At 45.5% G+C, this 15,407-nt stretch overlaps 1 protein-coding gene across 1 annotated transcript in view; it reads right to left on the bottom strand.

The window, feature by feature from the left end:
• Window positions 1–978: 978 nt before the first annotated feature.
• Window positions 979–15,407, bottom strand: part of KIAA0319L (KIAA0319 like) — a 55,825-nt gene continuing 41,396 nt past the window's right edge. The window contains exons 13-21 of the mRNA XM_083453285.1: window positions 14,841–14,989; window positions 12,757–12,908; window positions 12,139–12,277; window positions 10,458–10,617; window positions 8,567–8,712; window positions 6,351–6,473; window positions 4,623–4,713; window positions 4,375–4,466; window positions 979–2,968 (exon numbers count right to left, since the gene is read on the bottom strand). Of these exons, the coding sequence (XP_083309411.1) occupies window positions 2,781–2,968; window positions 4,375–4,466; window positions 4,623–4,713; window positions 6,351–6,473; window positions 8,567–8,712; window positions 10,458–10,617; window positions 12,139–12,277; window positions 12,757–12,908; window positions 14,841–14,989 (1,240 nt within the window). The 3' untranslated portion in view covers window positions 979–2,780. The remainder of the gene's footprint in view (window positions 2,969–4,374; window positions 4,467–4,622; window positions 4,714–6,350; window positions 6,474–8,566; window positions 8,713–10,457; window positions 10,618–12,138; window positions 12,278–12,756; window positions 12,909–14,840; window positions 14,990–15,407) is intronic.

Below are 15,407 nucleotides of genomic sequence, written 5' to 3'. Positions count from 1 at the left end.
TCCGACGCAGACGTTGACCCCTCTGACTCCTCCCACTCTCTTCGGCGGGCTTTAGGACTTGGCTCCCTACCCGGGCTGCCCACCGTGCCGCCCTCCTGTACATTTGAACTTGGCGCGCGCGCGCGTTTAACTTTCCTGATGACCGTTTCCTCGCTCCCTGACGGGGGTGTGGTCACTCCTGCCTCATGTCCTCCCGCTGCCCGCGCGCCACCTGATCCCGATGCCTGGGACTCCTCCCCCCTACTGCACTCTGGGGGGGACGCTGGTCCTGATTTCCAGCTGCTGCTCTCTGAGTCCCCTCTGGCCCCTTCTTCCCGAGGTGTCTCCTTGGGCACTCCTCTTGCCCTGACTATGGGGGCCCCTTTCTGTGAATCCTCCGAGTCACTGGAAAGACTCAGAGAACTCGGATTGCTGTCATCGCTGACATTTCCTTCGGACTCCTCCCCCTCGCTCTCCATTTCCTCCCTCTCCTGTGCCTCTGCTCCTGAACCCCTGACAATGTGTTTTAAATGTATGGTGTGGATGTGACCAGAGTTTGTGGCTTCTCGTGTCCACTGGGATTATGAAGAGCATGGGCTCTGATTCAGTAGCACTCATTTGGAACCTTTGGCCCTCCATCAGCACCCAAAAGCATGGCCACCAACCAGGGATGTTGGGAATTGGAGTTCAGCAACATCTGGAGGGCCAAAGGTTCCCCACACCTGGGGAACTGAAAAGCCCTACTTCCACCAGTGCTGTTGTTGCCATGTTGTTGTCACATGACAGCATTGCAATGACAGTGCTGGGAAGTCTTGAGGACCCAAGCCTACTTCTCTGGACCTGCTTCCAAGGGGCTTGTTTAGGCATGTTGCTTCACTAAGGGATGGGGGACAACTCAGTCCCTGGTTGCAATTTAAGCAATAAGCACCCAGCACCCAACTTCTGTCATTCAGCTGGACAGAAGGGGAAAGGGTGAAAAAAGACAACAGTAACATCAACAACAATTCAAGGGGGAGAGATGCCCCCACAAGCTGAGCAGCATATTTAATCATCACCTTCAACAAATCAGTAGTGCAGCAATGTAAACAGAATTCAGGAGAACTTGAAAACCTGTTACACACTTGAATCAAGGATGGCCAATTTCTACATTCTCTGAGGCCATTGTAGCCACCACCAACCCACCTTAAAGAGTGGCTTGTGACCTCTTAAGTGTGTAGCATTCTCATCTGGCTACCCTCACTCCAATTACAATAATAAAGGACCACAATTAGTATTGCAAGCTATTTGACTTTGGTTTGCCAACCAGGGGCTGGATCTGGTCTCTGGGTTGCCAGCTGGCCACTCCTGACTTAGAGAGAGAGCCTGGAATTCCAGTTTGGAAATTAAAACAAAACCCTCATCATCAAAGCTCAAGAGTCTTGAAGAGTTGCCCTTCAGTATTAGATGATGGTAGCAAGGGAGGTGGGGGGTGGAGTGTCTGTCAAAGGTGTGTTCACCTTTGGGGAGAGACAAGGTTTGCCAAGTATGAAGCTGGTTAACAGTGTTGGTGAAGAGAATGCAGGTGACAAATGAAAGTAAATCACATCACCATCATACTAGTATGCATCTTCCATTGACTTTAAAAAAGGGGAGTGGGGAGCTGGATTGTACAGTGTGGAAACTCTCAGTCTCTATATCAAACGAGGTGCTCAAGGGAGACTCCTGCAGTTGCTTTCAATAAACAAGAAGTTTCTGAACCTCCTTGGTGACTGGACAATCGGTGTTTCTTGTGAGAAACACACAATGAACATGTAACAAACGACAAATAAAGGGAAAGGGAATTGGGAGTGAGAAGAGGCATTCATCAATTGGGGATCAGAGGGAATAATCAATTTGATAACCCCGCCTTTGTCTCCGATACCCCGCTTTCAAACTGTGCAAATATTCTTTGTAAGATAGACAGCATATCAAAGGTTTTTTTTTTTTCAAGTGGAAGAGAAACTTGCTGTCTTACAGTGTTCCTGACTACACAAAGGGAAGGCTTCCAGTATATGTGTAGAGTGCTCTTGAACTACGCAGGGGGATAAGGGGAGTCATAGAGGTGGAGGTATCACTTCTGTTCCCACCAGTGGCAAGACTAACAATAATTTAAACACACACACAAAACGGGGAGGGGGACACTTTACAATTGTAAATGTGACCCATGGGGTAAATTCTTCCCATGCCCTGGAGACAGCAGTGCTTCACATTCTGCAAGCTCGGCCTCCTATTCCTTTTTGGAAAGAAAGTACAGTCCGTGAGAGATGGGGAGAGGGACCCAACAGTCCTTTTCTGCAGCTGAAGTGCTTTAGAAAAGAACACAGTCCAAGGCATCCTGGCTAGAGCAAAGCTGTGGTTTTTGCAGTCAGAACTGTCTCCCTCCACAAGAGGGAGCGTGTGAAGAAGATGGCCATCCCCCGAGGCAAGCAGATTTTGGGGCGGGTAGCACAGGGTGTGTATTGCAGTCCTGGGCAAGATGGCGCTTTTCACAGTTTCACAGGAGTGGTTTTTAATCCTGCAGCATTTCGGAACCAGCACCTACCCTTCACAGTCTTTTGTTTCACAGCTTCTTTTGCCAAATTTCCCTTGAAGTCCAGATTCAAGTACAGGCAGTTCATTTTTTTTTTTAAGAAAAGAAAGATCTGCAGTAAACAAAAGTGTCCATGTAATACATTAGCAGTGCTATCCACAACACAGCAGGTTTCTGGAGGCTCCTTGTGCAACTGAGGAGCAGAACAGGCTTCTGAGTCATTTGCTGTCCCTTTGCGAGTGCCAGTCCATGGCTATAGGATTTCCTCCCTCTGGTTCTTCGGCTTCGGCGTCACCTGCCCGTTGCGCAGGAAACCATTCTGGTTGTGCAGCAGCTTTCCCTTCTCCCGATCTGGCCATGTAAAGATGGCTTCGTCGCTGTCTAGCTCAGATTCTGAATGCATCAGGCTAGTGTTCTGGGCCTGGGCTTTCTGTTTACTGCCTTCAAATATAAACACATAAAAAAGTAAGATAACCTATTCAGTAAGAATCTCCCTCTCTGAGTGTGTGTGAGAGAGACTCCTGCTGCATATTTTATATCAGCATAAGAAGCTGGTCCACCTAGCTCAGAATCAGGGGTGGAGCACCTCCAGTCCAAAGGCAATCCCATTCTGGTCCCATTTTGGCCTGCAAGGTCATTTTCCCGAAACCACACCCATCTGCCCCATACCTGACTTCGCAAATGATGTCAAGTGTGGGGCAGGTAGAGATGCAGCTGGATTGACTGTGCATCTGGGTTCCCCATGGGGGACTTGACCACACAGCCAAATCCAAAGGCTGGAAGGCAGCAACTTTAAGCCTGCTTATCAACCACACTTGAGAGTGTCTGGACGGTTATACACAACCTTGCTTCCAATACCATTTGTGCCTGCAAAAGTTTTGGGGTGGTCATACTGCTTTGTTTGCAATAGGTGTGTTTCCTGCCGCTTTCATAACACATATAGTCAGTGGGTGGGTTTTGCTCTGTCCTGGTCTAAAAAAAACCCTTTAAAACCCTTTAAATATCTTTCCTAGCTGCCTACAGCCTGAGCAAAGCTATCTGCCATGATGTGTCTTGAATGAACATAAGAGCAAGCTCCACCTTGGGAGCAATCACTCCAGTGGCAGAATTGTGTAGGGGGGAAACAAGCTATTAAAATGGGGGGGGGGGCAGAAACAAAGGCAGCCTGCAACCCTCTGATGGCCGTGTTAGTACTTTTTTAAACTGTGTTTTTCAATGTGTGTTTCCAGAAATATCTTTAAGGATTTTCAGTTAAAATCCACCTGGAAAATGAGACTTAGTCCCACCTTCATTGAGGTAAATGGGAAAGAATGGATCAGGGGTTGTCAACCTTTTTAGACCAGTGGGCAAATTTTGAATTCTGGGGAAGTGCTGGGGTTGTGACTTAACCCAAAATGGCTTGCATGGATAGCATGACATAAGACAGAATTATGGAGACAACCAGCCTTGACAACCTTATGCTTACCATAAGACAATAGTTACGGCCCTATTGTGAAGATCACACAAAACTAATGAGCACTTTAAAAAGCAAAACTGAATGACAGATATAATGTAGAAGTTATTCTGAATTCCTCTCGGAAACCCTCTACTGCCGAAAGTGCTCCTAGCACATGGGGAAAAGGTGACCCCCGTTTTGCTGCCTTTGTGGCAAGCATCTTGACATGCCCTGTTGGACAGAACTCTGAGGGGAACAGACACAACTGAATCACTGAAAACTCAGCTTTCAAGCAAACACCCACAGAGCTACAAGCTTCCCCTATGTCATGCAGTGATTTCAAAACCCTTGAGAATAGAAACCAGCCTGTGTCAGCATTCTGTGAGTGCTAACCTCTTTTCTGATGTCTTACCTGCTTTGGGATTTGGTTTTAACTCGAGGCTCTCTTGATCTGTGGCATCCAAGATCTTGTATTTGCTCTTCCTTTTGGGTTTTCCCTTACGTCTTAAGAAAAAATGGGGGTGGGGGAGAAAGAAACAGATTGAAGCTTAGATGGAGTGTGAGGCCCTCACAGAGAACAAGCACCTAACCCAAAAGTAAGAGCAGTGACTTTACTGTTAAGGGAAGAGGGGTCTTGAAAGGTCTCAGGGCCTTACTCACTTTTTGCAGCAGCAGACCACCACCCAAGAAAAGATCCCCAAGGAGACCACGATAACAAACGATGCAATGACAACGTAGAGCACGCTCCATTCTGTAAGAAGGACAGAGATAGAATCTCAGCATCAGACTCTGGAGCTTGAACTAGGAGCCTCATAGTTGGGGCTGGGGCTCGGATCCAGCTTCTGGGAGCTGGGGCCAGTACCTTCATCAGGCACAGAAAGAGGAACAGATATATGTGACATTGGTCTCTGTGACTGGCAGGAAATATAAAGTGCCTGGATTGGCCAAGCCTTGAAACCTGGTCTTCTGCCTTGCCAGGCCAAGAACAGATCGGCACATTCCACCTGCTACACCTCAGGTTCTAGCTGAAATATAGGCCCTGGATCTGTCTCCAGCTCTCAGAACTTGATCTCAGGGACTATGGGTTGTAGACCTCACAGTTCAGGTCTGCCTAGGGGTATAACTGCATGCTGCCCTGGCTTGGCTGACACTAGCCCAGTTTAGACAATAATTGAAACCAAAGTTTAGATTACTATTAATGATTCACATCCAGCCTTTGATGCACACACTTGAAAATTAAAGTTTCTCTTTCATTTTAGAACAAACCACAGTTTCTTATTCTTAATCAATTGAGGGAACTGTGGTTTATTCTAATTAGTTAAAACAAACCTGGATCAATTTGACCATGATGATTGTCTGAACTGGGACATTTAGAATAACAGCAGGCTGAATTATGCTCCCGATGCCATGGGAGACAGAGGTGGAATCCAAATAGGGGCAGCTTCTCTGAGTGCATGTGTAGAAGAGTAGGGTGCAAATAACAGATCAATTAACTGGCTGAACTGAGGGCAGGGCAGGGCAGGCACAGACCCCCAAGGGACTTGCTATAGAGCAGGGGTGCCAACTTGGGCTCCAGGTTATGGATGCCCAATGGCTTCCATGACATAATGTGACGTCGTGATGTCACGTGACATCAACACGCTGCAGGCGCTTCTGAGGCCTGGCAGGATCTCAGAGGAGATCTCCAAGACCTTGTGTGGCCTTGGAGATCACATATGAGGCCTCATGAGATCTCTGACGTGACTTCCGGATTGTACCAAAAGTCACGTCAGAGACCTGGCAGGGTCTCCAACATCGCCTCGGGGGTTGCAATGGGCCTGCGACACAACTTTCGGTAGAAACCGGAAGTCACATTGGTGCCCGTACTGTGGGTGCCCGGGCCCCCAGGGCCCCTATAGTTGGTGCCTATGCTAAGGAGTCCCTCAAGAAGTGGCTCTATATGTTGCACCAGGCTGGCTTAGGTAACTCTGCTGGGACTATAAGCAAAGTGGGAGAGTTGGCTGAGATACAACTTTGATGTCTCAACTGGCCTCTAATGTGGGAGTGGGGTGGTGACACCCCCTTACTAAGCCCTGTCCTACCAATCACCTAAGATGAGGCCAGAAGCTGCTCAATATTTAAGACACTAGATATAGTACAGCTGCTGATTTCTGCAGAGATTCCGTGTGATCAGCCCATTAATCCCCTCCCTCAAACATATACGGTTCCCTGGCTATACCAAACCAACACCCAATACCCTTTGCCTGTTCTTCTTCCCCTTTGAGGGCTCCTTCTCCACAGTGGGGCATGACACAGAAACAAACAGAAACTTTCTGCATTTAGGCACTGAGCCTCTTGCAGAGGCTGTTGCCTTATGAACCATGAAAGGAAAAAGAGAGTGGTACCTACCACAGTTGCTCTCGCCATCACCTAGTTGCACTTTGATGAAGTTCTCCATCCAGAAAGGGTCACAAACACAGCGCTTGGTGAAGGAGTTGCAGTGCCCATGTTCTGAACAGTTCAACTGGCAGGCTAGAGGAGGGAGAGCCCAGTCAGACACCACAATTCAGTTTCACAGTCAAACTTGAAGGGATGAGGATTCAAACATTTCCCCCTAGATTCTCAAGACAGCCAGGTTCAGAAATCCATTTTGTTCCTTATCTTATCTATAGGATATACTGGATGTGATTGTGGGGGACACTGATCAATATCATGCAAGCAGGCCCTGTTTCATAAGACAAGTCTGTGCTACATGCCATTGAGATGTGCAATAAAAACATTTAGTGATATTTGAATGTCCCCCTCCCCCCAAAAAACCTTAGATCCATGCACGCACATATACACACTGGTGCAGAAAGTTATGTGCAAACCCTGGGGGTTTCCCCTGCCCCCCAATGCCATTTTCTCTCACTTTCCAAATTTCAAAAATACATTTGTGGTCTCTTTTGCTGAATCCAAGCTTGAGTGCCAGCTCTATAATAATGGTCAGTAGGGCTGCCTTTTCCTTATACAACATCACTGTTTGTTCTTGGTCAATGAGTAGCACCCAGTCAACTTCTGGTTTCAGCCTCAGTGGCCCCTGAGGGAGATGCCAAACCCCAGCCAATGTGCATAATGTGAACTCCCTGCAGATCATAAATCCCACAATGCAACTGAGAGTTAGCAGGATGGTGTGTGGGTGTCTCTGTCACAATGGCAAAGGCAGAGGCGGCCAGCTGTCAAGAGGCTTTTGGCTTCTCCTTCACAAAAACAGAGCTCCGCATATCCCCTGCTATAGCTCTTCCTCCACTTCCCACTGTGTATTACATTGCCAGTTGTCTGCTCTTGCTGCTTTGCTTCTCACATTTATGTCTAATTCCCTCTTTCTTGTGCCATCCCCAGAAGTGGGAACAGTTCAGCATGCACCCTGCATCAGTTCAAGAAAGCAGCACAGATAGCAGCATTATTAATTGAAAACTTATACTTGGAACCGTGAAGATTTAGAAGTGCACAATGGGAAGTAGCTTCCAAAAAAGAAAAAGGAAAAAAAAGACTGACAATGGGAATAGAATGGAGGATAAAACCTTCTTTCTTCCCATAGATCAACTGCAAGGTCAAAGATAGGGTGGAGAAGGAAGGAGAGGGAAAGGGTGCTAAAGTGGATATGCAGGACTGAAGCCCCTCCTATCAAAACAGTAATAGCACTGTGCTGCTGGTTCATATGGCATGAACCATGGTAGTAAAATGCCATAGCTCAGAAAACTTGGCATAAAACTAGTCTAAGAACTCCCAGAAGAAAGGATCAGCAATAGTGGTATCAATACAACTGGGGGCAGGCATCATATACATTTCAAGGAGGTAAGAAGCAATCATATCAGTTAAAAACAACAACAACACCCTAATGAGGTAATGCCCAGGGACAGATTCAAATTATGTGGGCTTTAGGCAGATTTGTAATCCCACCCCCACCCTGCAAGTTGCAATATATGAGAATAACTCTGGTTTAATTTACTGGGCTCCTGTTTGCAGTGATTCCTGAGATAACGTGCATGAAGTGATCAGAACAACAGGCATGGTGGCTGAGGTTGAGGGAGTGGTAGTCCAAAACATTTGAAGGGCACCAGGTTAGTGAAGGCTGCTATAAGCAACCATATCTTCTCCCATTCTTCACTTGGTAGGAAAAGAACCATCACTGTCGGTTTCTAGCAGAAACATTATTGCTATGATGCCTGTTGGTGGAACATATCATTCAGTCTCTCTGGAATTTATCTAGATGGAGAAATTGGGGTCCACTACACTGGCCATAGTTCAGTGGCAGAGCATCTGTCCTGCAGGCAGAATGCCCTAGATTCAATCCCTGGCATCTCCAGGTAGAACTGGGAATGTTCCCAGTCTGAAACCCTGGAGAGGCACTGTCATTCAGTGTTGACAAATCTGATTGAGATAGGCTCCATATAAGGTGCCAATGTCAGAAGCAAGTTATTTTTTACTGTGATCCTCAACCCCACCCCAGATATGGTGCACTTACAGATGCAATGGCCTTAGGGGAAGTTGGACACAGGGAAAGTGAAACTTCTCACTGGAAGGAGGTGGTGCAAGGTGACAAGAAATGGTCAGCAGCCACATCAGCTGTTCCTCTGACTTACTGACTGTATTGATCTCCAGCACTCGGAAGATGAGGAAACCTGACTGCTGCTGCTTCCGCAGCTCGTTCTTGAGTGACCAAGCAATGTCATGCCCTTTGAAGATCTGATGAGGAGGCTGATTCCACACGTAGAACACCATCTTTGTGCTGCAATTAACAAGAAAATTGGGGATACAAGAAGCATAAATAGAAGGTTTCTCTCCAGAAAACCGCAACTACTGGGGGTTGGGATGGGTGAATGGGAAGAACACAAAGAAAGATTTCCATGATACAAGATCTTTAGCAGGTCTCGCCCCTACAAGCCTCCTTTTCCATTAATTCCTCAAGTTTCTTTGGAAGTGAATCTATGTTCTTTGAGAAGTCAGTTCTTGGAAGCAAAATAATTATGCAAAACCAAGGAACCAGACACACATATATCTGCTTTGTTTGCATGATTTATTGCCATTGCAGACTTCAGATTTTTCCCCCCAGAGCAAAATATGCATAGCTCTGCTCAAAAAGGACAAAATGTGAAACAGCCCCCCTGGAACCCTCTCTTAACAGCAAATCAAAGCAGCAGCACCAGAATCGAGCCATGCAAAACCCCATCCTGTCCACCTGGCACAGATAAAAGTGCTCCTTAAAAAGAGACAGACAGACAGAGAGAGAGAGAGGAGCACAAAAAAGAAAATGCATCCATATTCCATTTACTTAATGCTTTCTTAACTGCAGCCAAATATATATTGATCAGATGCAAACCTCTTCCTCTTCTGCTAGGAGGAAGAACGGTAAATGACTGGTCTGCGACTGGGATGATGTGAGGTGGCGGGGGGGGGGGTTAGAACTGAAAGCCCAGAGCACCTCTGTTTCTTGGCTCATGTCATTAAGCAAAAGAATTTCTTCAAGGTTAACGAAAAGTGAACACTTCACTTATGTACCAGAAGATTCAGTCTGGATAAACTTGGCAGGAAGTTCAGATGCCCAGATTTCTGAAAGGACTGGATAATGCACCAGGGTTAATCAAGCACTAGCTTAGGCAAGAGCTCTGTGCTGTTGCGATTCCTGACGCATGAGAACCTAGGGCATGAGGATCCACAATGCAATCCAGGGCTCCAAGCCTTGGTTTGTCTTCCTGCCCCAAAACCTAAGTCCTTATTCTCTGAAGAGGTTTGGCTTGCAGTGAAGCAAGGCTGACAACATAAACCTATGAAAATATATCCACACACAGGGTGCTTGAACTTGCACTTTAAGGCTGAAAACAGTTTTATGTGCAGCCCTTTTTTGTGTGTGGCTGTAGCTAAGCGCCCCTTCCCCCACCTTTTGTCTTCAAATGGACACATGCATCTGGCTCTGAAATGAATGTGGGGTGCTCCTCCTCCTCCTCCATGGGGGCTATCTCCCTTAGCTTTGGTTTCCAAACAACTGCATGGTCAGTGGCTCAAATGCCTGGCACTTTCTCTTCAGGTTTTTACTGTTTTACTGTTCTAAGAAAGTGGGGGAGGATGGGGAGAGAGGAGTGGTGGCTTCATGGCAGATACAAAGGCCAGAGAACCAGCACTGTTCAAACCCAGCTTCTGCTGCAAACCTGGGGAAAAGCAGGTTTCCTCTGAGCTTGATACTGTGGAGAAGTTAACATGAGACATACAGTGAGTACATTCTATCTATGTCTGTACACACCATGAAATTCTCATTATGAATGAATATTTTTCAAGGAACCATATGAATACAAGTGCACACAAACTTATCCACAAAATATTTCAATCTTGAAAATCAACCCCCAGCACCCAGCTCAAAAAGGGAGTGCTGTGCTTTATCAATTTCCTATGTCTGTTTTTAAATGAGCAAATTGCAAGTGGTGCCTTCTAGGCTACAACTAGGTTGTCTCGGTTAAGATCCTCTCCATGGTCTCCTACCTCTCCTCTGTGTAAGGCTGAATCTTTTGTACGATGATGTCTGAATCCAGGACTCCCAGCAAAACCGCTATCTGACGGATAAACATGCCCTTCTGCCGTTCTGTCAGCTGGCTGACATTCACATCTAGTATCATCTCCACAAGGTTGTTCTTCCTTGGATCTGAAAAGAATGCATAAGTACCATCTCACTGATGAATTCCAGCTGATTTGAAAATTTTGGCTTGCCCCATTCCCAACAACATTTATTCAAATAGAAATATGAGCAAATGTACATGCTGTGTGAATCCTTGCATCCCCAGCTTGGCACAGAAGCCAACCCAAATAGACAGGTTGTGCAGAGCATCCAAGAGATTCAGCCTTTGGAAAAACTCCAAGAGAAGAGCACAGCTTCTAGCAACTAGACTGTTTTATAATCACATGCTGAACCAGCTCCTGACCTCTTGCCCCTCCCCCCCCAAATTCTTCCATTTCCTGATGCTCCCCATCAGATTCTGCTTAACACCTGCCCTCCAAATCTTATCTCAAAAAAGGTCTTTGTTAATACCACCCTCTGGCTATTGAAAAAAGTGTATCACAGATACTACACCCATTTTCTCAGTGTTAGGCAGTCACAAAACCTTTCCCATGCATGTATTGCAACAATTATTACTGCATCCAATTACAAACGGGATTCCAGTTCTTACAACTGTGTCAAGATATCATCAGATGTAAACTTAGGAAGATGGAAAATTGGAGAAGTACTGATATGCAGTTGAAAATATAATCAAAAGGACCCATGGAAGGGATGGGGGAAAGTCAGGAGATTCAGAGTAATCTCAGAATTTGGATTTTGTATTGTTTTATGTTGTATGTTTATATTTTCAAAAATCAATAAAAAAGATTATTAAAAAGATATCAACAGATGTAAATAAAGAGAGCCATATATGAAGCTATAGAGGGATCTGGTATTGTTTAACCAGTATACTGCATGTCTAACAACAGGATTTACTTCTGAGTAAACTTGTAGAAGATCAATCATACTTCTCGTGTAATCAGACTGATACAGGGCCTTAGTCCCAAGAGCTGGTGTAAAGTAAGGTCTAAGAGTGTTAGCTGGGAAGTTGGGATGGGAGGACCAGTCTATTTACCCTCAGTTTGCTTTCTTAAAAAGTCATCCCAAATATGTGTCAGCATTTTAGTGTGCATTTCTCCTAATACACACATTTTTGCAAGCAATATCCCCAATCATGTGGTTTATTTTGTACAAAATTCACAAAATATGGAGAAGTGTGAATTTTGAAGGATAGTTGCATTTTGGTTCACAATCACATACTGTTTCAAGAAGTGAGAGTGAGAGTAAGGTAGCTTCACATCCAAACCAACGCCCGCATCCCTACTAGGAAGTCCTCAGTCCAAATCTCACTTCATCCATTAAGGAGGGCTTATGGATGCCCCCCTTCTCCATCTCCACATTTACAATAGGGAGTTATAATCTTTACAATATGTAGGCCACTATTACTAAGATACTGTTTGTGATGTGCTCTGAACACGAAAGGAATGTGCATATATTATTGAAAACCAATAAATGAATACTTTTAAAAGTGTGCATATAAATGCTAAATATTATGATTAATTAGCAATAGTTTCTCTTCCAGAAGATCAAGTACATGTGAGTGTGTGTGCCTGTGTATTTGTAGCTCACCAGGTTTTACTTCCACTGTGGCTCTGTCCATATCACTCTCCCCTTTGGCGTCAGTGACTTTGAGATGGAATGAGTATGTCCCTTCCACCAGGTTGGAGAGGAACAGCACCGCATGGTGGTCTGAGTTATTTAACACCTCCTGCATTTAACAAAAACATACAAGGGTGACTTTCAACATCTGAACTCTAAGAACATGCAGCAAAATTCAGAATTTTGAAGACCATGCAGTCCTAGTCACAAGACACACTTGTTGGTATAGTGAAAAAATCAGGGACATTTCAAAGGTTCATGAGTCAGAAGAAGAGGTTTAAAAATTAAGTCAAAACTGAGTGCACTTCAGAGGCATAGCTCCCATTATACCAACCCTTTCTTTGCATTTGCTATAATAAACTAACATGCTTTCCCCTGTGGCATTTTGCTCCAAAAAGCACCTCTGTGTAACTGGTCTTAGAAAGATTTAAGCAGGCCCTGAAGAAAAAGAAAATTCAGTACATTGGACGGTCTCTCTCTTCTTGGCTGAGTGCAGTAACTCATGTAGCACTTTCCAAGCTTCACTAAAATTCGATGAGTCACTTGCACACAAGTAAACACTGCAGAATAGATAGCAGCATTACTCACCCCAGCCGCAGGGCTGACGTCATCCCGAGTCCAAAGGAAGGCGACAATTCCTTTGTCATCTGTGGATCTGGAGCCATCAAGCTCTGCTGTGTTGGTAGGAAGGGTGATGACAACGTTCCCAGCTATCTTTGCTGTGGGTGGCTTATTGATCTCTGAGTATGAAATGAGGACAAAGGATCAGAATACAAAGGAGCTTCAGCAAACTGTAACCCATCCATAACTAAGGAAAAGTTGACTAATTCTTCTTTAGCAATTCTAATCTCTTAGTTATGTTTGATGAAGAATATAATAATACCAGGTGACCTGGTTGGGAAATCCAGGTCAGAAGACCTGCTGTGTAGCCCACTGGGTTGTCTTTGGCAAAGTGCAATGGACTGTATGTGTTTATTGCATAGGGGCAATTCTCCATCTCCTCCTGCTCTCCTCCCTTTCCTGCCCTCTGCTGAGGGATGGCAGTGCCCTCTGAAAGGCTCAGCATGCAAGGCAGGGATCTACGCTAAGAGTGGTGAGTTGGCTGAAATTAGGTGGAGGTAGCTTGCATATGCGCATGAGTTTGACCAAACTGCAGGAGGCAGTGGAGGACAGGAGTGCCTGGCGTGCTCTGGTCCATGGGGTCACGAAGAGTCGGACACGACTAAATGACTAAACAACAACAGCTTGCATATGAGTTGAGTTCCGCTTATGCAAGCCACCTCTGTCTATTTTCTCCAGAGCTCCACTCACACTACAGGTCCCTGTCCCACATCTGAGGCCTTCCTCAGGATACCCTGAACCTTGAAATGAAGATACTTATATCACACACACCCCACACATCCAAGGAAGCTGCAAGGTAGGAGATCAGGACAGACAAAAGGAAGAACTTTGCACAATGTATGGTTAAAAGACAGAACTTGCTACATGACTGAGCGACAGCTAGTAGCTTGGGTGACTTCAAAAGGGGATCAGACATATTCCTGGAGGATAAAGCTATCAATGGCTACCAGCCATTATTACTATATGGTACCTGCAGGATTAGAGGCAGCATGCCTCTGGATACCATTTGCTGGTGAACATGAATGGGAAAGTGCTATGATGCTCATGTACTGCTTGTGGGCTTCCCACAGGCATCAAGCTGGCCACTGTGTGACAAGAGAGCAGGACTAGGTGGGCCTTCCGTCTGATCCAGCAGGATTCTTCTTACATTCATCTGACTGCCCACCTTCACCTGCACAGCAGGCAAGTTCAAATGCATCACATGGCTCAGTGATTCAGGCTTCCTGCCGTTTAAGTGCTGGGAAAAGTGGATGTAGGCATGACAGAACCAAGTGTGCTTCAGGCTGGAGATTTGTACCATACCTCACAGGGTTGTCATGGGAATAACCAAGATAAAAACCAGATTTTAATACACTGAAATGTAGTGAAGGAGCAATGAGTAATAATGACGGGCAATTATGATCAACTTCCTGAAGCCTTCAGGTAGAGCTCTTTTATTTCTGTAGAGCCTCTTTTCAAAAGCTTGATTTTGCAAGTGAACAGTAGAAGCATTTTAACAGGCATTAGTGCTTGATTTCATTCTCTCACAGAAAGCCCCAGGAAAAAAATGGGATCATCTGGCCGTTTGGAGAGACAGAGACACATGGTTTGGGCAGTGATGGAATCCAAGACTGACTGAAGAGGGAAAACAAGAATAATGTTCTCCTGCATGTTTGTCAAGTTGCTCAGGGGTCTAAACAAGGGCTATCACACAACAACCTCACAACAATCCAGTGAGGTTAAGCTAGCCCTGCCTTGGCCAACATGTTGCTCTCAAGATGTTTTGGACTGCAACCCATCACTCCAGCCAGCAGAGCCATGCTGTTTGGGGCTGATGGGAGTTGTAACAGGTTGGGGAAGGCTGAGATATGGTTACTGACCCATCACCACCCTGTAAGCTTTCTGGACCAAGAAGGAATTTCAGCCCATGTCTCCCTCATCCTACTCCACCACTGCTTATCACCCCAGACCATATTACCTTCTGTTTCATCAACAAGGGATTGCAATGAATAGAAGAGCTTCCTTACGTGGAGCCTTCTTAGCCAAATGCTGTGTTCCCTCCAGCTACCCACCTTCCTTGACAATGACGTTAACAGAGCTCTGGCTCTGCAAGTTCCGCTCATCTTTGACAGTCAGCGTGAATTCGTACGTCCCGACCTCAAGCCCAGTGACTGTGGCGATGCTGCTGTTGGCATTTTCCAGTTTCACACCATCTGGGCCCCTGGCAAAAAGCCCCAAAAGAATCAGCATGCAGATGTCAAACTTTTGCACAGAAAAGAAGAGGAATATTCTTTGAACACTCAGCCAAGATGCTAGGCTCCCAGGTGCACTGGGCTAGGCCAAGATAATTTGTGCTATAGGCAAAGCATTTTTTTATTCTTCCCTGTATCTTGTTGTATATTACAGGGATAGGGTACTGCTTTCTCTTCAGGGGTTTTCCTGACTAGGATTGGAGTAGAAATTTGATTCAGTTCTCATGTAATGCCAAATCTGTCCAATTCACACTTTCCAAAACAATATGAGAACTGAAACACAGACATCCATCAAAATTTTGCAACCTAGTTCTCAAACCAAAGAATGTTCATAAAAATGTAAATATTAGAGGACAGTATGCATAAAAATCAATATATCAGTGAAAG

The sequence above is a fragment of the Podarcis tiliguerta genome (genome assembly GCF_965153285.1).
Source record: "Podarcis tiliguerta genome assembly, chromosome: 8".
NCBI classification, from domain to species: domain Eukaryota; kingdom Metazoa; phylum Chordata; class Lepidosauria; order Squamata; family Lacertidae; genus Podarcis; species Podarcis tiliguerta.
Note: the sequence above shows the minus strand (reverse complement) of the source record. Positions and strands in the feature narration are given on the sequence as shown.